This window comes from Callithrix jacchus, chromosome 7 (genome assembly GCF_049354715.1).
Source record: "Callithrix jacchus isolate 240 chromosome 7, calJac240_pri, whole genome shotgun sequence".
In the NCBI taxonomy this organism is placed as follows: domain Eukaryota; kingdom Metazoa; phylum Chordata; class Mammalia; order Primates; family Cebidae; genus Callithrix; species Callithrix jacchus.
This window is the reverse complement of record NC_133508.1, coordinates 85152476-85178580: the sequence shown is the minus strand read 5'-3', so window position 1 is coordinate 85178580 and position 26105 is coordinate 85152476. Positions and strand designations below refer to the sequence as shown.

The 26105-nt window shown below is 35.1% G+C and overlaps 1 protein-coding gene across 5 annotated transcripts in view; it reads left to right on the top strand.

The window, feature by feature from the left end:
• Positions 1-26105, top strand: part of SPATA6 (spermatogenesis associated 6) — a 197143-nt gene that overhangs the window by 17514 nt on the left and 153524 nt on the right. For all 5 annotated transcript variants that reach the window (XM_035252998.3, XM_035252996.3, XM_035252995.3 and 2 more), the window contains exons 2-3: positions 767-904; positions 2338-2386. In XM_035252998.3, the coding sequence (XP_035108889.2) occupies positions 767-904; positions 2338-2386 (187 nt within the window). The remainder of the gene's footprint in view (positions 1-766; positions 905-2337; positions 2387-26105) is intronic.

Here is a 26105-nt window from a genome sequence, read left to right as displayed (position 1 = left end):
AAAAATGTACTTCGAATGTATCGTTAGGCGTGTTGGGTAATTCTATATTAGACTCAAATCTTAAAAAACTTTTAATATCCTGTTAAGGGTGTGATTGATCACTGGCAATAGAATATGGTAGGTACTGGAGAGACTGCTATGTGTTATTTAATAGCCACACATTTTATGCCTATATTTCCTGTCAATCAGAATGAGGATTGTGCAACTTATTAAGTGCAACTTATTATGTAAAATGTACTTTATCGGGCTAGAAAGTTTCAATTTATTAGCTTTGAAACTTTGTGATATTGCTTTTGATGAAAGTATGGACTGCGATTTTGGGTGGTAGAAGTCAGATTTGTGGTTTTATCAGTGTTGTTTTTTATTCTGTAATATAATGTTTTATTTCTGCTGAGTGTTAATCCTTTGTGATTAAATGAGGCTGAATAACTTTATGTCAGCACTCAGCATAAAGTGGGAGCCTCAGGCTGACTGTTTAAAACTATTTGTGTCTGTCCCAAGAGCTAGTACATAGAACTTCAAATGTGGCACAAGTAACCAAATGGAAAATCGTAGTTTTCTCAGAGGGATGGAAGTTATAAAAGCATTTCATTTAGCTCTGTAAACACTAGTCTCTCTCTCTCTCTCTGTCTCTTTGTTTGTGAGTATTTTTTTATTAGGTAAGCAGACTAATGTTTTCATGTCATATTTGATAATAAGTTATTTTAATAGGATAGTTTGGGCAATTTATAAAGCAGTTACATCCATTTTATTTAATTTCTTTCAGGTAAGTTGCCCAGGAGTCGTGCTTAAAGACAAAGAGGACATCTATCTTAGCATCTGTGTGTTTGGCCAATACAAAAAGACACAATGTGTCCCAGCCACTTTTCCACTGGTCTTCAATGCCAGAATGGTGTTTGAAAAGGTGAGTTCAAATATCAGATCAAATATTAACAAACAACAAAATCAAAGTGGTTTCAATTTTTGAATAGAAGCCCATAACATAAATTATTAGTGCTGAGTGTGTGCTTTGGTTTAATTCAAAAGGAAATTTGTAACTTAAATCTGGAAGCTTGAAAATATGCATTAAATATGCATTGAATCAGTTGCCTTTTTTCCTTGATTAGCTTACTCCTAAAATTGATTTAGGACTTCATGTAACATAGAATCTTGAATTCTAAATAATGATTTTCATAAAAATAGAGCAAAGTCATTAATAGATAAGATTATATCTGCTGGGTGCAGTGGCTCATGCCTGTAATTCCAGCACTTTGGGAGGCCGAGGCGGGTGGATCACCTGAGGTCAGGAGTTTAAGACCAGCCTCACCAACATGGGGAAACCCTGTCTTTACTAAAAATACAAAAATAGCCAGGCGTGGTGGTGCGTGCTTGTAATCCCAGCTACTTAGGAGGCTGAGGCACAAGAATCATGTGAACCTGGGAGGCAGAGGTTGCAGTGATCCCAGATCGCGCCATTGCATTCCAGCCTGGGTGACAGATTGAGACTCCTTCTAAAAAAACAAACAAACAAAAAACAAAAAAAAGAATATATCATATTTAACTTATGATTGTTTCTTGGTACTTCTTTCTATATGTCTTTTTTCCCCTAAAACTGCTGCTTTTGGTTAATTATTACCAATTGTGTTTCTTACTTTTTAATTTCCTCTTTCTCACCATCTTTCCTTTCTTCTCACCTTTCTTCCTTCCTTCTCTTATTCCTTCTTTTTTCTGTCTTTTTCTCCAGAACCTACTCTATTCTGTGGACTTTTCTAGGCACTGAGGACACATGGTAAACCAGGCAAAATCCTCCCATCTGGGAGCTTTCATTGTAATGGGGGAAACAGACAATAACCAAGTAAATATGTGAATAATTTTAGATGGTGATAAGTGCATGAAGAGAATAAAGGGCGGTAAGAGGATTTGGGGAATTATCTATTTTAAAAGGTGGTCAGAGGAGGCAATAACATTTAAGCTGAACCTGAGTTATGAGACTATATCAGTTATTTGAAGGTCTAGGAGAAGAGCATTCTAAGTAGAATAATAACAAATATAAAGGCTTCTTGTTTGAGAATAAGCTTGGGGGGGTTGCAGGAATACCAAGAAGGCCTGGTATGATCATGGTAACAGCTAAGAGGAAGAATGAGAGCAGAAGTTGGAGACGGAGGTAGCACAAGCTACAAAGTTCGTTTATTTGTAATATCTTTTGTGTGATCATGGGAAGCAGAGAGGAACTGACATTTCTCGATAATGTCAGAAGTTTCTGCAGTTGTAAAAGGAATGATATTTTGGGAATGAGAGAAGAAACAAATAGTCATACATGTCTTCCTTTCCGCCTCCTCCTACATCTTCTCACTATAGGTGTTCCCGGAAGCAGTAGATCCTGGAGATGTGGTTACACAGCTTGAATGTAAGTTTTTTAACTTTTGAATTTCTGATTCTAAGACATTTTAGGATTTATTATCCTTATGGTCTATAATCTTGGATTAAATAAAAGTTTAAAGGGGGTTAGAAGAACTTTAAAAATCTTGAGCTGAGACTTTTTAATACTTTTTAGAGTTTCAGAATATTCCTGGAAATAATAAAAGATATATATTCTCCAGAGAAGCTGAGAATTATTTCTTTTTTTGTGTTTGGTCTATGGGAAACAAATTTGTTTAAACCTTTTATTGATTAAGATGATATGGGGTGTTTGTGATATAATGATAGAGATTCATGTGAGATTTTGCCCTGCAAACAATAATATGTCTTCAACTTCAGTATATTTCAAGTCAAGAGAGTGAATAACAGAAGATCAAAGTAATAGTAGCTTAAAATTTATGCTTTTGCATTTTACATTTGCATTCATTACATTAATAAATTACTTGAAAATTTTCAAGGCTGTGGATAACAAGTAAATTCTTCAAAGTACTCAGAATCAACTACAAAAATATATAACTATTTGTGAGAGCAGCAATGCAAAAATGTACACTTTTTAAGCTCTGAGTGTTAAATGAAAAGCTCTGTTAATTTATCTTTGTAATTAGAAAGGGCTCTAGGATCACCAGATTGATCTAATGTGTAACTGTGGCTCAAAAGGCCAGTAAAATTGGGCGTAATCATTATTAACTTTCCTTTCCATTTGGCCTCCCTAGTGGCTCCATTGCAACTCTAGCAATGTAGAAACATGTAGCCTGGAACATGCAAGAATTTGGGTAAATAGGAAGATTCCAGCCTATAGTCTGTCTTCATGGAGCTGATAGTTTAGTGACTCTTCTCCAAATAACTCTTTATGGCCAATACTAAGATCTTATTTATTTTGTATAGGTGTTCTAGCCCTTGGTATTATGTTTCCCACTGTGGCAGACTAGCTAGGTGGCAGTTTGGTGCTATTGGATAATGAATTTTAATATTTACTGAACATCGTTTTCAGTATTTGGGAAATTATATATATTAGAAAAAAATGAAGATAAACATTTCTCTCATTTTGAAATTCTTATGTTAAAAAAAGAATGCCTTTTTTTGGTCTCATTTGATTTGAGATTCTGGGGCTATAAGAAGAGTACTTAGTGGTTATTATCTTTTGGAAATTTTCTTCCCTTGATTTCCCTGATTTTTTTGCTTGGGGTCTCTTCCAAACCAATAGTATTCCACTTTTTGATATCCTTTTCAAATTCATCTTTCTCTGCCCTATCTTCAAATATTAATATACCACTGGCTTTTCTTCTCTGATCTCTTTTTATGCTTTGCTTATGGTCTCTCTTTATATAATACACTCCAAAGACTTGGCTTCTTGTATTACCTCGCCTCTAATTACTTCCATCTTAGTCTTTATCCTTGATGTGCTTTGGGCTCTTTGGTCTTTTACTCCTCCCTCAGTACCCCCTGTTTTGGTTCCCTAATTTTAAAAAAATGAACGAGTTTATAATACCAACACTAAAAGTGGAGAGACTAGAATGTGATGAAGTCTTCTGTATCTGTCACCCCGGTTCAGTAATTTTTGACATTTTGCCAATCTTATTACATGTTCACTCTGCCACCTAAAGAGCATTGCTGGAATATTCAGAAGCAAATTCTATGCATTATGTCATTTCACCACAAATACTTTGGTATGGCTTCTAACAGCTAGAGGCTTTGAAAAATATATAACCACCATGCTGGTATTACACCCAACAAAATCAGCAATTTCTTAATAAAATCAAACAGTAATAATTCACATTTCCCTGGTTATATCCAAAGTGTCTTTTTGCAAATGATTTGTTAAATCAAGATCCAACCGAGGTATGGTTCACACGTCATATATGTTGACTTCCTTTGTTTTTTTGTAGTAGTGTCCTACACATTTTTGTTTTTAATACTGTGAATTTATTAGAAAAACTAGATAATTTAGCATGTCATACAATTTGGGTTTGGCTGATTGCTTCCTTAAAGTGTTATTTAGATTTTTTTATTGCTTGTTTTATAAACTGATAAGTAGACATAGAAGTTTGATTAGATTCTGGCTTATTTTATTATTTTGGCAAGAAACCTTCACAGTTGGTGCTGTGTACTTAACGGCATTATGTCAAGTTTCATAAAATGTCTGATTGTTTTACCTTTAGTGATGCTAAGAATGATCATTTGGCTCCAGGCTGCATCAGGCTGATTCCTCCATTATAAGGCTCCTCATCAGCTTTTCATCTAATAGCTGTAGCATCCCTTGAGATATGTTTGTTTCCTTAGTGGGTTGCACATTACTATTTTTCTAGTACTGTCATTCATTTGTATTTATTAGCTAGAATTTTTCTATGAAAGAAATTTTCCTAAACATCAATTTTGTTATCTTGAAATATAGTTCTTAGAGAAAAGGCAGGGCAAATATCTCATTCCCTCCTTTCCTTACTTCATTTAACAGCTTTAGTGAGGTATAATTTATGTATCATAAAATTTTCCCATTGTAACTATAGTTAGATGATTTCTAGAAAATTTATACAATTGTATATCATCATCATTGCCCAATTTAGAATGTCTTTACCACCCCAAAACGTTTCTGATACTGATTTGCAGTCAGTCCCCATGCCCAACTCGCAGGCCCCAGAAACCAGTGTATTTTCTGTCTTTCTATATTTGCTTTTTCTAGAAATTTAATCTAAAGAAGTTATATAATATGAAGTCTTTTTTCTCTGGCTTCTTTTCATTTAGAGTAGTAATGTTTTTGAGAATCATTCATATTCCACATCTAAGTAGTTCATTCCTTTTTATTGCTGAATAGTATTCTGTTGTATGGAATGTTTTCCTTCCACATGACTATTTGATGACGTTTGGACTGTTTTCAGTTTTTGGCAATTATGAACCTTGTTGGTATGAATATGTGGATATGTGCTGGGTTGTATGCTAAGTATATATTTAGACTTTTAAGAAACTGTGAACCTGTTTTGCAAATTATTGTACCATTCTACATTCCCGCCAACAATGTATGAAGGTTTCAATTTCTCAACATCATCCTCAATATTTGATATGATCAGTCTTTTTGATGGCGGTTGTGTAATGGTGGCTTATTGTATTTTTCATTGGCAATTTAATAGTGACTAATAATTTTGAACATATTTCCATTAGCTTTTTAGCTATTCATCTTTTCTTGTAAAATTCTTATTTAAATCTTTTGCCCAGTTTTGAATTGGGTTGTTGGTCTTTGTATTGATTGTAACTTTTTTTTTTTAATTCTAAATATAAATTCTTTATTAGATATATGATTTGTAAATACTTTTCCCAGTCTGTGGTTTGTCTTTTCATTCTCTCAATGGTGTCTTTTGAAAACTGAAAGTTATGAAGTGTAATTGATCAATTTTTAAAATGTTTTTGCTGTCATGCCTATGAAATATTTACCTAACCCATGGTCACAAACATTTCCTCCTGTCTTTTCTTCTAGATATTTTATATTTTTATCTCTTGCCTTTAGGCCCATAATATAGTTTGAGTTAATTTTTATGTATGGTATGAGGTAAGGATTTAGTTTTTTGTTCGTTTTTGATACATGGGTATCCAGTTGTCTCAGCATCATTTGTTGACAAGACTGTCGTTTTCCTAATTTAATTATCTTTGCACCTTTGTTGAAAACCAACTGGCTATAAATGTGGGGGTTTACTTCTGGACTGTCTAGTCTGTCCCACTCATCTCTATGTCTATCCTCATGTCAGTACTACTGTCTTTAACTTTATAGTAAGTTTTGAAGTCATGTTGTGTAAGTTCTTCAGCTTTGTTTTGACTGTTTCTAGGTCCTCTGTATATCATTTAAATTTGAGTTAGCTTGTCAGCTTTAACATAAAGCTGGCTTGGAACTACATAGGAAGAATATTGAATAGGAATAGTGTTGATAGAAATAGTGTTGAATTTAGAGATAAATTTAGGGGAGAACTGCTTTCTCAAAACTATCAAATCTCTGATCTATGAAACTGGTATGTATTTTCATTTTTTTTAAGGTCTTTAATTTCTCTCAACAATGTTTTAGAGTTTTTAATATACAGTGTGCATTTCTTTTACTGAATTTATTTCCAAGTATTTTACTCTTTTTGGTGCTATCATGAATAGAATTGTTTCATTTTATTTTTAACTTCTCCTTTGCAATTTTATAGAAATAAAATAGATTTTATGTATCTTAAACCCTGTACCTGCTAAACATTTTTTAGTTCAGATAGGTTTTTTATTGTTGTTGTTGTAGATTAATTTTTGTATACAGAATTATATATTCTAAGAATAATGGCAGTTTTACTTTTTTCTTTCTAATCTGTATATCTTTGCTTTCTTTTCTCTTCTTCTTTCTCTTTCTCTTCCTTTTCTTCCTCTTTCTCCTCTTCTTTCTCCCTTTCTTCTTCCATCTCTTCTTTCTCCTCCTCCTCCTCCTCCTCCTGTTCTTCTTCCTCTACTGGCTAGGACCTTCAGTACAATGTTGACTAGAAGTGGTAAAAATAAGCATTCTTGTCTTGTTTCTGATGTTAGGGGGAAAATATTCAGTCTTTCATAAAATATGAGGTTGGCTGTACTTTTCCTTGTAAGAGAGATGACCGTTATCAGAAAATCCTCTATGATTCATAGAAGATGGAGAGATCTATTCTGGACTGTTTGAGAGGTTTTATCATGAGTCGGTGTTGGTTTTATCAAATGCATTTTTCCATGTCAAGATAATCATGTGTTTTTCCCTTCATTCTGTTAATGTGGTTTTTTACATTAATTGGTTTTCCATTGTTAACCAGACCTATCACTTCTGGGATAAATTGTACTTAGTCATAATATGTAATCCTTTTATATTTTTCCCAGAATCAGTTTTATTTTCCCAGAATCAGAATATTAGCAAACTAATAAAATATAAATTCTTTTATATTTTCCCAGATTCAGAATATTAGTTTGCTAATATTTTCTTAATGATACGGTGTCTTTTTATGAGGACTGTTGGTCTGTAGTTTTAAAATTTCCTTTTCTCTCTTTGTTATCCAGGTAATACTGGCCTCATATAATGGATTGATAAATGTTCCCTCTTTCTTTGTTACCTGGAAGAGCTCATTTAGAATTGGAATTATTTTATCTTTAAATATTTGTTACAATTTATCAGTGAAGCCATTTGGGCCTGGGTTTTTCTTTGTGGAAAAGTTTTAAATTACTATATCAAATTCCTGTTATATGTTTATTTCTTCTTGAGTAAGCTCTGGTATTTGTATCTTCCTAAGAATTTGTTTATTTCATCTAAGATGTCTACCTTGTTTGCGTTTGGTTCATCTTTTCCCCTTATTTATGATCCTTCTAATTTCTGCAAGATTAGTAGTGATATCCTCTTTTTCATTCTTGATTTTAGCAATTTGTGTTTTCTCTCTTTTTTTCTTGAAAGGTTTAGCCTAAAAATTTATCAATTTGATATTTTTGAAGAATCAATTTCTTTTTTTCAGTGATTTTTATCTATTCTATTTTATTGATTTTCATTTTCATCTTTATATTTCTTCTTTTTACAGGTTGAGTATCCGTTATCCAAAATGTCTGGGACCATAGTTTTTTGGATAAGGCATACTCACCCTGTAGAAGGATTTTGGATTATTCACGTATATTCATAATGCATTATCTTGGGGATGAGACATAAATGTAAACACAAAAATTTATGTTTCATATACACTTTGTACAAATAGTGTGAAGGTAATTTTATACAATAGTTTAAATAATTTGTGCATGAAACAAATTTGTTGTATATTAAGCCATCAGAAAGCAAAGGCATCACTATCACAGTCACCTATGTGGATAATCTGTGATAATTTGACATCACTGGCATTTCTGACTCTGAATTTATATGGAGTGAGGCATTGTCAGGAACTTGCTGTTGACATGTCTAGCCTACACACGTGCTATTTTATTACCTTTTGTGGGTGTGCTTGTGGTGGTGGAATATGGGTGTGCTCAGAAAAGATTTATTGCAGCTGATGGGATGGGGAATGTCTTTTTTTCCTGTGGGGACATTGAATAAACTTGTTTGTTCTGTGCCTGCATTTTGACTGTGACCCATCACATGATGTTAAGTGTGGAATTTTCCACTTGTGGCATAATGTCAGCATTCAAAAAGTTTTGGATTTTGGGACATTTCAGATTTCATGTTTTTGGATTAGGGATATTTAATCATTCTCTACCAATACTTTGCTTATGATTTACTCTTCCTTTTTCAGCTTCTCCTTCTTTTTTTGAGACAGGATCTTGCTCTGTCACCTATGCTGGTGTACAATAGCATAAACATAGCTGACTGTAGTCTCTACTTCCTGAGTTCAAGTGATTCTTCCATCTTAACCTCCCAAGTAGCTGGGACCACAGGCATGTGCCACCATGCTCAGCTAATTTTTTAAAAATTTTTTGTCGAGATTGGGTTTTTGAGATGGAAGTATAGATGATTTATTACATATATTTTTTCTTTCTAATATAAGCTTTTTGTTAGCAATAATCATGCCTTACATAAATCTTATTGGCTACGATACTGCCAATGTGCGCTTAATACAAGCTTTTAAAGGTGTAAATTTCCATCCTCCCACTTACTTTGCCGTATTTCATAAGTTTTGATGTTATTTTTTGTTTCATCCATTTTAAGATATAGTCTAATTTTTTTGGTGTGATTTATTCTTTGACCATGGGTTCCTTTGAATTATCTTATTTACAAATATTTGGGGGCTTCCTATATTACTTTGTAAAGTTGATTCTAATTTAATTCTTTTGTGGTGAGAGAACATAATTTGCAGGATTTTAATTCTTTTACATTTATCGAGACTTGTTTATGGCCTATCCTATGGTCTCGAGAATGTTCCAAGTGCACTTGAAAAGATTGTTTACAGTTGACTTTTGAACAAGATGGGAGTTAGGGGTGCCATCTCCCCATGTGATAACAAAATTCATGTGTAATTTTTTTTTTTTTTTTTGAAATAGAGTCTCACTCTGTTGCTCAGGCTGGAATGCAGTGGTGTGATATTGGATCACTGCACCTTCCATCTCCTGGGTTCAAGTGATTTTCCTGACTTAGCCTCCTAAGTAGCTGGGACTACAGGCGCGTGATACCACACCAAGCTAATTTTTGTATTTTTAGTAGAGATGGGTTTCGTCATGTTGTCCAGCCGTGTCTTGAGCTCCTGACCTCAGCTGATCCACCTGCTTTGGCCTCCCAAAGTGGTGGAATTGTAGGTATGAGCCACCGTGCCTGGTCATGTATAACTTTTGACTCCCCCACAACTTAACTACTAGTAACCTACTCTTGGCCCAATAGCCTTACCAATAACATAGGCAATCAATTGACACATATTTTGTTTGTTATATGTATTATATGCTATATTCCTAAGTAAGCTAGAGAAAAGCAAATGTTACTAAGAAAACCATGAGGTAAAAAAATATATTTACTATTGATTAAGTAGAAGTTCATCATAAAGGTCTTCATCATCATTTTCATGTTGAGCAGGCTGAGGAGGAAGAGAAAAAGGAGAGATTGGTTTTGCTGTCTCAGGGGTAGCAGAGGCAGAAGAAAATTCATGTATAAATGGACCTATGCAGTTCAAACATGTGGTTCAAGGTCAACTGTATTTTGCCGTCATTGATTGATTTATTTTATATTAATCTATTTCTATCATGTAAGTTGGTAATGTTCAAGTCGTGCATTCTGATGTATTCTTTTGGGAGGGCTGGTTGTTTTACCAATCACTAAGAGAAAGGTATTTAAACATCCAACTATAGTTACTGAATTGGTTCTCCTTTCATTTATATTATGTTTCGCTTCATATAATTGGCTGGTTATCAATTTATTGCACCTCACTACAAAATTCGATCTTCTTTCCTGTTCTGTGGAAATTGATTTAAGCCCTTTAATTGTTTTGTTTCTCTACCTGGCACTGAAGCTTTGTGCATTAGAGGACCCTGAAGAAATACTGCAGGGGAATAGATTTTGCTTCCAGGTACCAATGTATTCACTCAACTTTTTCTATCACCGGGCTTCTGAAGCCCTTGTAGTTTCTCCAGTGCCCAGGTATTGCAATATGTGGTAGTCTACAGTGTTTTCCCCCCACCTGGCCTCGCTTTGGATGGTTTTATAGTGAAGCTTCTGGTGAAATGCCTGCCTGTAAATAGCCTCCCTACTATCTGAGAGAGAGAATTTCTGGCAAGTTCCAGCAGGCGGATTGTCAATATATACCACTGGCACACCACTAGAATGACTTCTCTTTCAGTGAGCCGAGACTATACCCTCTCCAACAAGGTCTGGATCTCAACACTGGGGAAGAGGCTTATGTAGAGCTCTTTTCCTGGTACTCTGAGACCTAGGGGTTAGGGGTAGTGGCTGTTTCTCTACCTGCTATTCCTATATTATTTTAAATTCTTTTTACATCTTCCTAGACAGTCTTTTACTCCTTGAATACCCTGTTATAGTTAACTATTCTTTATATTAAACTTTTCCTGTGTGGCTTCTCTCTTCTAATTGGACCTAGTATGATATATTTATTTTGAGACTCTGTCTTAATTGCTTATATATTTATAATTGTTATATTTTCTTGAATCTTAACCTCATTTATGGCAGCAAAATTTATAGTAGCAAACTTACAGTGGTCTCAGGCCTCCCATCTTCCCACCGTATACTTAAGAATAAGAGGTCTGTGTTCCATACTTTTTATCAAGCCTTGAGGTTTATTCTAATCAGAGTAGGAAGAGGGATGTAGTATGCTGTTGGTATAGCTGACATACACATGCTCACCTTTCGTTCAGGTGGTGCATATGTTAGTTTTCTAAGAACTACATAGATCTCTAATGGAAGGGGAAAGGAGGGGAATAGATGCCATGGTGGCATCTCATGGGTGTTTCTACAGTGTGCCTCCATAGTACTGAGCCTTTAAATTTAAGCACAGAATGATAGCAGAAAGGACAGAAATAACCAATTTAAATAAAATATAGGCCAGGCGCGGTGGCTCAAGCCTGTAATCCCAGCACTTTGGGAGGCCGAGGCGGGTGGATCACGAGGTCAAGAGATCGAGACCATCCTGGTCAACATGGTGAAACCCTGTCTCTACTAAAAATTACAAAAAATTAGCTGGGCACGGTGGCGTGTGTCTGTAATCCCAGCTACTCAGGAGGCTGAGGCAGGAGAATTGCCTGAACCCAGGGGGCGGAGGTTGTGGTGAGCCGAGATAACGCCATTGCACTCCAGCCTGGGTAACAAGAGCGAAACTCCGTCTCAAAAAAAAAAAAGTACATATAAAGTTGAGCCCAAATAACCTAATCAATTTGGCTTTATGTCAGTGGAAGCAAAGAGAAGAATTTCAAGTAAGGGAAATTACTGAACCAATGTGGAATCTTTCTATTCTAATATTGTAATTGGGTCATATATACATTTCCTATTGTCTTTCACTGAAGGTTTGTAGATTTTCATCTATAGTACAAAAATAATATGTGCTTATCTGTCTGTCTAAAATCAAAACTTTATTAATTAAAATGTTATTAAATAACAAATTCAACATGGTCCAGATGATCAAGGAGACCCTAGAACCTCTTTAACTGGATAGTTTGTAAATGGTCAGATCCTTGAGTAACCTTAGATCAAATGATTATGACAGTTCTTGGACATACTAATTACTTAAAATTTTCCTTATTATTATTGGTGATGTATTATTAGTGTCAGTACTATTAGTATTATTATAGAACTTTCCAATTCTATTTCATACCCTATATACACCTCTAAGGAATCTTCAGGGGACCAGAATCACCACAGGCTCTCGGAAGATATATATTAATTATATATATTATAATTTAATAAATTATATTATAGTTATATAATTTAATACAATTATATTAAATGCCAATGATATTAAAAGCTGTAATAGGGCAATTTTACATCCATAGAGAAGGTTTCCTCTTCAGGGAAATGGTTTTAATTCTGGAACCTACCAGAGCAAAATAAGTTATGCCTAATGTATACTCTGGGAACTACTTTTAGGCAAGAAAGAGAATAAAAAAGTTTTCTACTTCATAGACTTTCTATTAAAACTGGATTTTCATCTTTCACTGAACGTTTGCAGATTTCATCTGCAAATACAAACACAAACACACACACACAGACACACCCATAAGCACACACAGATGTTCTGTCAGTATACTGCCACAAATGTACTGCCTGAAAATCTCTTCCTCTAGATATGCATATGGCTTGCTCCCTCGCTTATTTCTAGCCACTCTCAGATTTATCATCATACTCAGAGAGGCCTTCTTTTACCAACGTATATAAAAAAGCACCCCTCTTTGGTCAGTGTCTCAATTTTTGTTCTATTATCTTTAGATCTGTATCTTGTGCACCAGGATGTTTTGAGAGTAAAGGGGTATGCTAATCATTTTTTTGCCAAAACAGAAGTTGTAAAAAGGGTGCCACTCAGGGCAAAAGGAGTGAATGGTTCTCCTATTTTCCTTTCAAGCATTGACATTTTATTTATTTATTTATTTATTGAGATGGAGTTTCACTCTTGTTACCCAGGCTGGCATGATCTCGGCTCACCGCAACCTCTGCCTCCTGGGTTCAGGCAATTCTCCTGCCTCAGCCTCCCGAGTAGCTGGGACTACAGGCATGCGCTACCATGCCCAGCTAATTTTTTGTATTTTTAGTAGAGACGGGGTTTCCCATGTTGACCAGGTTGGTCTCAATCTCTTGACCTCGTGATCCACCTGCCTCAGCCTCCCAAAGTGCTGGGATTACAGGCTTGAGCCACCACACCTGGCCTATTTTTTAATTTTTTTATCTCACTAGAATGACAGTTTTATAAGAGTAGAGATTTTTCCTGTTTTTTTTTTTTTTTTTTTTTTTTTTTTTTCCACTGCTGTATTTCTCATGCATAGAACCTGGCACCTACTAGGTGTTTGATATCCAAGGAGTTAAACAAAATGTCATAAGTGCGTCATATAACAGCCTCTTATTACCATTTTTGTGACTGCTGGAACTGTTCTATTTAGAGATACCTGTTTGTAGTGTTACAATCTTATGATTAGGAAATATATTTTGTATTTGAAAATTTATAATAGAATAGCTGTTCTGGCCTCCTTTTTCCACCATTTGGATAAAGAGAATATATGATTTTTATTTATATTGCAGTGTCTCTGTTGATTTCTCTTGCCTGTAGGGAGCTAAAGTAGCAGTTTTATTAGAGCTCCTGCATCTCGGCTTCTAGAAATTAATTCTTACCTGATATCTGAAATATCATGTAAAGCCTTTTTGGAAGCCCTTTTAAAATGCTTTCAGGTAAGGGTTTGAAGGCTAAGGATAAATTCCTCAAAGTCTATGCATTAGAGTATTTCTGACTCAGTCCTCAGGAGAGCTTGTAGGACTAAAGATATATATAACAAACACATTCCAAACAATTTATATTTATAGTTTGGGCAGGTAAATAGGTATTTAGAAGAAATTATAGTAGTTGTTTTTGCTGGTACAGAGGTTTAACAGTAGTCTGACAAATAAGGTAGTTACTAGCCTTTTGATTTACTATTTTGCTATAATATTTCTGGAGTCTTGTAGTACATTTAATTGTAGCTCACACTAAAAGTACATGTGAAAATGAGAATTTTTACAGAAGAAAGAGGAAAATTATTTTTAGCTATAAGATAATGAACAGTTACAAAATAAGATTAATTATATTGTATTTTCCAGTAGATATCTTTTACATTAACTTAATATTTATGTTCCAGCAGCATTAGTTCTCCATAAAGCTTTTCTTTAAATAATTTATAGATTTTCTCCTTGAAGTAATTTTTATGACAGTAAAATATACATAACAAAATGTACTGTCTTAATCATTTTAAGTATACAGTTTAGTGGTATTAAATACATTTATAATGTTGTGCCCCCATTACCACCATGCATCTCCATAACTTTTCATCTCGTAAAGCTGAAACGATACCCATTAAACAGTAACATCCATTTCCCCCTCCCTGCAATCTCTGGCAACCACCATTCTGTTTTCTGTTTCTATGATTTTGAGTACTCTATCTCGGGTAAGCAGGATTATGCTGTATTTATGTGTTTTTTAAAAACTGATTTATTTCACATAGCATAGTCTTCACTAGGTTCACCATGTTGTAACATATGTCAGAATTGCCTTCCTTTTTAAGGATGAATGATATTCCATTGTATGCATACACCACATTTGGCCTATCACTTCGTGTGTAATGGACACATGGTTGCTTCCACGTTTCGGTTATTGTGAATAATGCGGCTATGAACGTGGGCGTACAGATATCTGCTTACTTTCCATTCTTTTGAGTATATATTCAGATGTGGAATTGCTGGATTATATGGTAATTCTACCTTTAATTTTTTTCAGAAATTGCCATACTGTTTTCCATAGTAGCTGTACCATTTTACATTCCTATCAACTGCACAAGGATTGCAATTTCTCTACATCCTCACCAACATTTCTGTTGTTTTGATAGCCCTTTCAATGAGTGTGAGGTGGTATCTCATTTTAGTTGTAATTTGCATTTTCCTAATTATTAGTGATCTTCAGCATCTTTTCATGTGCTTATTAGCCATTTATGTATCCTCTTTGGAGGAATTTCTATTTAAGTATTTTTTTTAGTTTTAGGAATTTTCTGTATATTCTAGGTAGTAATTTCTTATCAGGTATATTATTTGCAAATGTTTTCTTCCATTCTTTGGATTGCCTTTTTACTCCATTGATACTGCCTTTTTATGCACAAAATTTTAAAGTTTTCATTAAGTCCAACTTGTCTATTTTTTTAAATTGCCCTGGTGTGTTATTAAAGAAATCATTGCTAAATCCAATGTCCTGAAGCTTTTGTTCTATATATTTTTTAGGAGTTTTATGTTTTTCTAGGTCCTTAAGTAGTAAAATTAATTTATTGATTTGAGGTTCTATTTATTTATTTATTTTTTATTTTTTTATTGCATTTTAGGTTTTGGGGTACATGTGCAGAGCATGCAATACAGTTGCATAGGTACACACATGGCAGTGTGTTTTGTTTGCTTTCTCCCTTTCACCCACATTTGGCATTTCTCCCCAGGCTGTCCCTCCCCAGCTCCCCCTCCCACTGGCCCTCCCCTTTTCCCCCCAATAGACCCCAGTGTTTAGTACTCCCCTCTCTGTGTCCATGTGTTCTCATTTTTTATCACCCGCCTATGAGTGAGAATATGCAGTGTTTCATTTTCTGTTCTTGTGTCAGTTTGCTGAGAATGGTGTTCTCCAGATTCATCCATGTCCCGACAAATGACACGAACTCATCATTTCTGATTGCTGCATAATATTCCATGGTGTATATATGCCACATTTTCCCAATCCAGTCTATTATCAATGGGCATTTGGGTTGATTCCAGGTCTTTGCTATTGTAAACAGTGCTGCAATGAACATTCGTGTGCATGTGTCCTTATAGTAGAGCGATTTATAGTCCTTTGGATATATACCCAGTAATGGGATTGCTGGGTCAAATGGAATTTCTATTTCTAAGGCCTTGAGGAATCGCCACACTGTCTTCCACAATGGTTGAACTAATTTACACTCCCACCAACAGTGTAAAAGTGTTCCTTTTTCTCCACATCCTCTCCAGCATCTGTTGTCTCCAGATTTTTTAATGATCGCCATTCTAACTGGCGTGAGATGGTATCTCAATGTGGTTTTGATTTGCATCTCTCTGATGACCAGTGACGATGAGCATTTTTTCATATGATTGTTGGCCTCATATATGTCTTCTTTCGTAAAGTGTCTGTTCATATCCTTCGCCCACTTTTGAATGGGCTTGTTTGTTTTTTTCCTGTAAATCTGTTTGAGTTCTTTGTAAATTCTGGATATCAGCCCTTTGTCAGATGGGTAAACTGCAAAAATGTTTTCCCATTCTGTTGGTTGCCGATTCACACTAGAGACTGTTTCTTTTGCTGTGCAGAAGCTGTGGAGTTTCATTAGGTCCCATTTGTCTATTTTGGCTTTTGTTGCCAATGCTTTTGGTGTTTTGTTCATGAAGTCCTTGCCTACTCCTATGTCCTGGATAGTTTTGCCTAGATTTCCTTCTAGGGTTTTTATGGTGCCAGGTCTTATGTTTAAGTCTTTAATCCATCTGGAGTTAATTTTGGTGTAAGGTGTCAGGAAGGGGTCCAGTTTCTGCTTTCTGCACATGGCTAGCCAGTTTTCCCAACACCATTTGATCCTTTCCCCATTGCTTGTTTTTGTCGGGTTTATCAAAGATTGTATGGTTGTAGCTATGTTGTGCTGCTTCTGATGCCTCTGTTCTGTTCCATTGGTCTATATCTCTGTTTTGGTACCAGTACCATGCTGTTTTGATTACTGTAGCCTTGTAGTATAGTTTGAAATCCGGTAGTGTGATGCTCCCTGCTGTGTTCTTTTTGCTTAGAATTGACTTGGCTATGCGGACTGTCTTTTGGTTCCATATGAAGTTCATGGTGGTTTTTTCCAGTTCTGTGAAGAAAGTCAATGGTAGCTTGATGGGTATAGCATTGATTCTGTAAATTACTTTGGGCAGTATAGCCATTTTTACGATATTAATTCTTCCTAACCATGAACATGGAATGTTTCTCCATCTGTTTGTGTCCTCTCTGATTTCGTTGAGCAGTGGTTTGTAGTTTTCCCTGAAGAGGTCCCTTACGTTCCTTGTGAGTTGTATTCCAAGGTATTTTATTCTTTTTGTAGTAATTGTGAATGGCAGTTCGTTCTTGATTTGGCTCTCTTTAAGTCTGTTATTGGTGTAGAGGAAGGCTTGTGATTTTTGCACGTTGATTTTATATCCTGAGACTTTGCTGACGTTGCTTATCAGTTTCAGGAGTTTTTGGGCTGAGGCGATGGGGTCTTCTAGGTATACTATCATGTCGTCTGCAAATAGAGACAATTTGGCTTCCACCTTTCCTATTTGAATACCCTTTATTTCTTTTTCTTGACTGATTGCTCTGGCTAGAACTTCCAGTACTATATTGAATAGGAGTGGTGAGAGAGGGCATCCTTGTCTAGTGCCAGATTTCAAAGGGAATGCTTCCAGTTTTTGCCCATTCAGTATGATATTGGCTGTTGGTTTGTCATAAACAGCTTTTATTACTTTGAGATATGTTCCATCGATACCAAGTTTATTGAGGGTTTTTAGCATAAAGGGCTGTTGAATTTCTTTCTTAGCTTCTGTGTGATTGTTTTATTCATTATTTAGTGAGGCTATTGATGTCTCTTACTATTATTGTAGAACCAGTTGTTTTTCTCTTCAATTCTGTCAGTCTTTGTTTCATATATTTTTATGGTTTGTTTATAGATGTATAAATGTTTACAATTGTTACATCTTTTTGCCACATTGAACCTTTTCTTAATGTGTAATGCTCTTTTTCACTTGTAATCTTTTTTTATTTTAAGTCTGTTTTGTGTGATGTTAGTATAACCATCCCGCTCTCTTTTAGTTACTTTTGAATATCTTTTCCCATCCTTTGTCTTTTAAAATAGGTTCTTCTTTAGATCTAAAGTGAATCCCTTATAGACATCATATCCCTAGGTCATATGTTTTTATCTAGTCTACCATTCTTTGTCTTTTGCTGACATGCTTTAATTCGTTTACATTTAGAGTAATTACTGATAGACTTATTTCATTTTGCTATTTGTTATCTAAATGCCTTATAACTTTTTTGTCACTCATTTCTTGCATTACTGTCTTCTTTTGTGTTTAGTTGCTATTTTTGGTAATGGATTGTTTAAGTTTCTCTCTCATTTCCTTTTGTGTGTATTCTGTGGCTGTTTTCGTTGTGGTTACCATGAGGATTGCATTTAACAAACCAAAGTTATAATTTAATTTATACTAGTGTAACTTCAGTAATATAAAAACCTGTACTTCTTTACAGCTATATCCCCACCCCTTTTAGCTGTTAATGTCATAGAATTACATGTTTTTATTTTGTGTGCTCCAAAACATAAACTAATAATTGAAAGCATGCATTAGTATTTAAAAATATATTGCAAACAAAAATGTGGAGTTACAACCCATTGTTATAATAATACTAGCTTTTGTAACTTCTCACTTAGTTACCTTTATTTAGATCTTTATTTCTTTGTATGACTGTGTTACTGTCTAGCGTCCTTTCATTTCACCTTTTAGGACTCTCTTAAACATTTCTTGCAGGGCAGATCTAGTGGTAAGAAACTTTGTCAGGTTTTATTTATCTGGGGACATCATAACTTCTCCTGCAGTTTTGAAGGAGAGTTTTCCTTAATATAGTATTCTTGCTAGTTTTTTCTTTAAATGTTTTATATGTATGAGCTCACTGCCTTCTGTCCTCCAGTTTCTGATGAGAAATCTGCTAATAATCTTCTTGAAGCCCCTTTGTAAGTGATGTGTTGCTTGTCTTTTGTGCTGTTTTCAAGATTCTCTCTTTGTCTTTTGAAAATTTATAATGTGTCTCATTGTGGTACTTTTTATATTCATCTTTCCTGGAGTTCGTTGAGCTTCTTGGATATTTATATTTATTTCATTCATCAAATGTGAGAAGTTTTCAGCCATTGTTTCTTTCTCATCCTTTCTCTCTCTCTCTTCCTTCATGGACTTTGTCAGTGTGTCCATTGATCCTCTTGGTGGTGTCTTACAGATTCCTTAGGCTGCTCACTTTTCTTCAATTATTCTTCTTTCTGTTACACAGACTCAATAATTTGCATTGTTCTGTCTTCAAGTTCACTGATTCATTCTTCTGCCTGGGGAAATCTTCTTTGAGCCCATCTAGTAAATTTTTCATTTTAATTATTGTATGTTTCAGCTCCTGCATTGTCTTTTGGTTTCTTTTAAATATTTTTATTGATATTTCCATTTTGTTCAAAAACTGTTTCTCTGACCTTCCCTTCATCTTTCTTTTTGAGCATCTCTATGACAGTGATTTTGAAGTCTTCAGCTAGTTTATTTGCCATAAGGTCTTTTCTACAGATAGTTTCTGCTGATTTATTTTCTTCCTTTGACTGCAGCATATTTTTTGTTTCTTTTATGCCTTATGATTATTTTTTGTTGAAAACTGGGCATTTGAATCTAATAATGTGGTAACTCTGGAATCCAGATTTTTTTCTCTTCTCTAGTTTTTCCTGTTTCCCTAGTTTTTTGTTATTGTTTTGGATTTTTTTCATTGTTTTGGGCTGTCTTTGTGTTGAAGATCAGCCTAAACTATAAATGTAATGTCCCCTTAAGTATTTTCTGAGCCTTCCCCGGAGCATGCATGGTCACTTTATTATTTTCTCTGTGTATGAAGTTGTTTTTTAATATCCTATTCTTTAAGGCTCCCAAAAAGTGAAAAAGAAAAATGAACGGGGAAGTAGAATTGTGGTACTTGTGACCTTGCAACAATGGTGTTAGGTGCAACAACATGGCCATAAGGCTCTTTATTTGCCTCTCTGTTATTGGGGAGCAGAGTACATATCTCCAGTATTTGGAGTACAGGACCCTTTTCTTGCCCATCCTGGCAAACGTGTGTAGGCTGCTCCTAAAAAAGGTAAGGTACGTATCTGCCTGCAGTGAGTTGGGGTTTGAGGATTGTGTAGCTGTTGCTGTACTAAGTAAGCTGAAATTGACCAAAATTGATCATGGTTTATAGTTGAAGCCTTCCCCTGGAAGTTGCAAACTTGTAATAGACTCTAGTCTTCCAAAATAGTTATATCAAATAGATCACACACACACACACACACACACACTCTCACACATACATACGTATGTATACATATATACATGTAGAGTTAACCCTGAACAAAGTGAATTTGAACTGTGTGGGTCCATTTTCTTCTGTCTCTGCCACCCCTGAGACAGCAAGATCAAACCCACCTCTTCTACCTCTACCTCATCCTGCTCAGTGTTAAGACAAGGATGAAGAACTTCATGATGAATATTAAACACATTTCCACTTGATAATTAGTAAACAAATTTTCTCGCCCTTATGATTTTCTTATTCACATTTTTTTTCTGTAGTTTATTATAAGAATATAATATATAATATGTACAATGCACAAAACCTGTTAATTGACTATGTTTTTATGTTATTAGTAAGGCTTTGGGTTAGTGGTATTAGTAGTCAAGTTTTAGTAGTTAAGTTTTTGGGGATATGGTTTCATATGCATGTAACTATAAGAAATAATAAAATTACGTCTTTTTGCAGCAGCATGGATGTAGCTGGAGGCCATTATCTTAAGTGAATTAATGCAGAAACAGAAAACCGAATACAATATGTTCTCTAAGTGGGAGCTAAACACTGGGTACACATGTACACAAAGATAGGAACAATAAACACTGGAGATCTCAAAAAGGGGAAGGAAAGGAAAGAGGAAAGGGTTGAAAATCTATTAATACCTGTCACAGGTGCTATGTTCACTACCTGGGCAATGGGATTATGATTAATAGAAACCAAAACCTCAGCATCAGGCAGTTTATCCATGTAAAAAACCTGCACATGTACCCTCTAAATTAAAAAAAAAGTTATATGAAGGTTTTCAACTGTGTGAGTTTGATGGCCCTATCCCCCATGTTGTTTAAGGGTCATCTGTCTTAACATTTTGATATTCACTTTTACTTATATCAAAATTATATTATTATTGTTATTATTATTATTATTATTATTATTTTTGAGATGGAGTTTCGCTCTTGTTACCCAGGCTGGAGTGCAATGGCGTGATCTCGGCTCACCACAACCTCTGCCTCCTGGGTTCAGGCAATGCTCCTGCCTCAGCCTCCTAAGTAGCTGGGATTACAGGCATGCACCACCATGCCCAGCTAATTTTTTGTATTTTTAGTAGAGACGGGGTTTCACCATGTTGACCAGGATGGTCTTGATCTCTTGACCTTGTGATCCACCTGCCTCGGCCTCCCAAAGTGCTGGAATTACAGGCTTGAGCCACCACGCCCGGCCTCTTTCCTGTTTATTTTAATTCATATTCAGTTATGAAATTACTTCTGACTGGGGGTTGTGGCTCATAAATATAATCCCAGCATTAGGCTAGAGAATTGCTTGAGGCTGGCAGTTGAAGATCAGCCTGGGTAACATAGTGAGACCCCATCTCTACAAAAAAAATTAAAAATTAGTCAGGTGTAATGGTGCATTCCTGTAGTCCCAGCTACTCACAAGGCTGAGGTTGAAGGATCTCTTTAGCCCCTGAGTTTGAGGGTACAGTGAGCTATGATTGGGCTACTGCCCTCTAGCCTGGGTGACAGAGTGAGAACCCTGTCTCTTAAAAAAAAAATTGAACTGATTTTCTTCTCTATTTTTACTTATTTCCTGATTTATATCATCTTATGTCTATGTTTTTCTAATTTTGATTAATGTAGTTCTTCAGTATCTTGTGTTACTTCCTTAGTTTTTTAGTAAATTGTAGTTTTGCTTTATTTTACTAACATGTTTTTTGGCTGCTGTCATTGTAGGAATTTTTTTGCTTATTATTATTTTATTCATTAAGAACTTGGTATAAGATTTGACCTTGATTTTTTTCTTTGCTCATTTTAAATTAAATTTATTTTCTTTCTGATCTCTTAGAGGGAAGATTGATTCAGGACAACATTTTAACTTCAAAGAGTTTCCATATTTACTGTTCAAAGTATGGTTGCTTGCTTTCTAGGGTATTCTGTCTCTGTTCTATTTCACTTTTGCTAGTCCATTTTTCCCGGATATTTTTATTTATTTATTTTTGTTCTGTTCAATTTTTATTCTATTCTGTGCAGTTTTTCCTAGTGTCTTGGGTTGTATTTTGCACAGAAAGCCTGAGTGGTCAGTTGCTATAGTTCTTATGGGCTACCAGGACTAATCTACCATCTTCAGACTTTATTGTACAACTTTTGAACTTATCTGATACTGGAATGAGCAAACCCCTTTCTAGTTTCAGCTGCTTTTTTTTTTTCAAATTGATATACCATGCTTCCTAGTGTATGTGCATTGCCTATTTGGGGGTTATCTTTTCAGATCCTTTACATACCCTCTTCCTTCTGCTCGTGCAGTGCCTGTCTTTTGCCCATTTTTCCGTTGGGCTGTTTGTTCTTTTCTTAGTAATTTGTAGGAATTCCCTACATTTTCTTATTACAAGCACTTTGCCAGTTACATGTTGCAAGCATTTTGTCCCACTCTGTGGATTGCATTTTTAATCCATTAGTGATTCTTACTCTTTTGATGAACAAGTTATTTTTAACACGATCTGACTTGATAATGTAGTTTGATTTATTAATCTTTTCCTTTGTGCCTACTGCTTTTCTTTTTCATTTTAAAGAAATCTTTGCCTTCACCAATTATGAAAACATCCTTCTACATAATCTTTGAGAAACATTATTTCTTTACCTTTTACATTTTGATTTACTGTCCACCTGGATTTAATTTTTATATATGGTATAAGGCAGGGATAGAATTTGTCTTATTAATATATAATCTCTAATTAAACAATACTATTTGTTGAAAAGACTTATTCTCATTGCTTCATTGTGTTTACTTTGTCATAAATTAAGTGCCTGCCCTACATGTGGATTTTTTTTCCTAGATTCTGTTCTGTTTCATGAGTCTGTCCATCGTTGTGTAAATATTATACTTTCTTCATTACTGCAGCTTAAGTTATACTCTCTGGTAGTTTAGGCCCTCCAGGTTCATTCTTTTTGAATAATGCTTTACCTAGTCTTTGTAAACTCAAATGTTCAAAGTGAACTACACTCCTGTTATGAGTACACTTCAGTGACTATTGACATGTATGTATAACCATATAACCACCACTCATTGAAACACAAAATACTTGCAGCATCTAAAAGGTTCCATTCTGCAGACACATAGACTAGTAGAACAGAATCTTAGAACCCAAAAACAAATCCACACACCTACAGTGAACTCATTTTTGACAAAGGTGTCAAAAACAAACACTGGGGAAAAGATGGTCTCATTAATAAATAGTACTGGGAAAACTGGGTATCTGTATGCAAAAGAATGAAACTAGTTCCCTATCTCTCGCCATACACAAAAGTCAAGTCAAAGTGGATCAAAGACTTTAATCAAAGACTTCAAACTATAAAACTACTACAGGAAAACATTAGGGAAAGTCTACAGGACATTATTGGTCAGGGCAAAGATTTTTTGAGCAGTACCCCTCAAGTACAGGCAACCAGAGGAAATGTGGACAACTGGGACCACATCAAGTTAAAAAGCTTCTGCACAGCAAAGGGTACAATCAACAAAGTGAAGAGACAACCTGCAGAATGGGAGAAAATATTTATAAACTGCCCCTCTGACAAGGGATTAATAACCAGAATATATAAGGAGTGCAAATAGCTCTGTAGGAAAATATCTAATGATCTGATCAAAAAATGGGCAAAATATTGAATAGATATTTTTCAAAAGAAGACTTAAAAATGGCAAGCTGGCATATGAAAATGTGCTCAACATCATCAATCATCAGAGAAATGCACATCAAAACTGCAATGTTATATCATCTCACCCTAGTTAAAATGGCTTTTATCCAAAAGACAGGTAATAACAAATGCTGGTGAGGATATGGGGAAAAGGGAACCCTTGTACATTGTTTCTGGGAATGTAAATTAGTACAGCCACTGTGGAGAACAGAGTGGACATTTCTCAGAAAACTAAAAATAGAGTTGCCATATGATCCAGTAATCCTACTGCTGAGTATATACCCAAAAGAAAGGGACTCAGTATGTCAAAGAGATATCTACACTCCTATGTTTGTTGCAGCATTGTTTACAATAGCTAAGATATGGACCTAACTGTCCATCAACAGATGAATTCGTAAAGCATACATTTACTCAGTAGAATATTATTCAACCATAAAAAAGAATAAGATCCAGTCATGTGTAACAACATGGATGGAACTGTAGATCATTATGTTAAGTGAATTAAGCCAGCCACAGAAAGACAAACATTGCATGTTCTCACTTACTTGTAGGCTCTAAAAATCAAGTCAGTTGAACTCATGGAGATAGAGTAGAAGGATGGCTACTAGAGGCTGTGAAGGATAGTAGCAGGTTTGGCTTGTGGGGAGGTGGGAATGGTTAATGGGTATAAAAAATATAAAAAGAATGAATAAGACCTGCTTTTTGATAGCACAATAGGGTGACTATAGTCAATAATACCTTAATTGTATATTTTAAAGTAATTTAAAGAATATAATTGGCTTGTTTGTAACTCAAAGGATAAATGCTTGAGGGGATGGATACCCCATTCTTCATGATGTGCTTATTTTACATTGCTGCTTGTTTTAAAACATCTCACAAAGCCCATAAATATATACATGTACTATGTATGTACCTACAAAATTTAGAAAAATAATTAAAGCTGGATACAGTGGCTTATGCCTGTAATCCCAGCACTTTGGAAGGCTGAGGCAGGCGGATCACCTGAGGTCAGGAGTTTGAGACCAGCCTGGCCAACATGGTGGAAACTTCGTCCTTACTAAATTAAAAATTAACCAGGTGTGGTGGCAGACCCCTGTAATGCCAGCTACTTGGGAGGCTGATACAGGAGAATCACTTGAATTTGGGAGGTGGAGATTACAGTGAGCTGAGATTCTGCCATTGCACTCCAGCCTGTGTGACAGAGTGAGACTCCATCTCAAAATAAATAAGTAAATAAAAGTTTCATTCCGCCCCTACCAGTCAATACCTCTTCCTAGGATAGTCATTTTTCTGACTTTTTATCAGCATTGATTAATTTTATTCTTGGACTTCATATAATGAAATAATATGTATTTATTTGAATATGTTATTTTAATTAATTTATTTTTTTATTAACCTAGTGTCTGTTAGAGTTATCTATGTTGTTGTGTCTCAGTAGTTCATTCTTCTTTATTGCTGTTTAGTATCACATTGCATGGATATACTACAATTCATTTTTCTATTGATGACAATTGTTTTAAATTTTGGATTATTATGAATAAAACTACTGTGAGCATTCTCATAAGTATCTTTTGGTAAATAGATATACTTAGTTCTTTTGGTATATTCTTACGGGGGAAATTTCTGAATCATAGGGTAGATGTATACCTATTTTTATTTGACACTGCTGAACACTTTCTCAAAATTAACTGTACCATTTGTGGTTAATTTTGAGTATTTGACATCGTATGTGAAAAATTGTAAAGATAATTGAAGGCGTAGTATCTTGTTCTCTTTTTCCAGATAGGCTTTATGTTTCCTTTTTATTTGTTTATAGTAGGTTGCTAGTAGTACTAGCAATCCTGGATGATATTAGTCTAATGTCAGAGATTGAGATGATTTGAAGCTATATTTCTGTCCTTGTAAAGATCAGGTTCTTTTGAGTTCATCCTTATTCCTATGATCCTGTCTTTTGGGGTCTCTATCCAAAGTGGAGAGACTTTATAAAGGCTTCCTCTTCTTGATAGACCCTGCACTCATGTTTTGCTTATAATCTGTGAGACCATAAAAATCTCAGCTCAGCTTTTCCAGTCTTTCATTTCTCTTTTCCAGAATTAGCAGATGCTCTTCAGGAGAAAGCAGCTCCAGTGTCTGGCTCATCTCCCTGGCTTTGCCTTCTTCCAGATCTTGGCTTTGTTGTTAGTCACTGCCGTATTGGCTTCTCTGTGAATACAGGCAGATTTAAAAACATAATTTATCCAGATTTTCCTAGTCTTTTTAGAATGATTGGTCTACTTTGTGTAAATTGTCGTTATAGAAGCAGAAATCT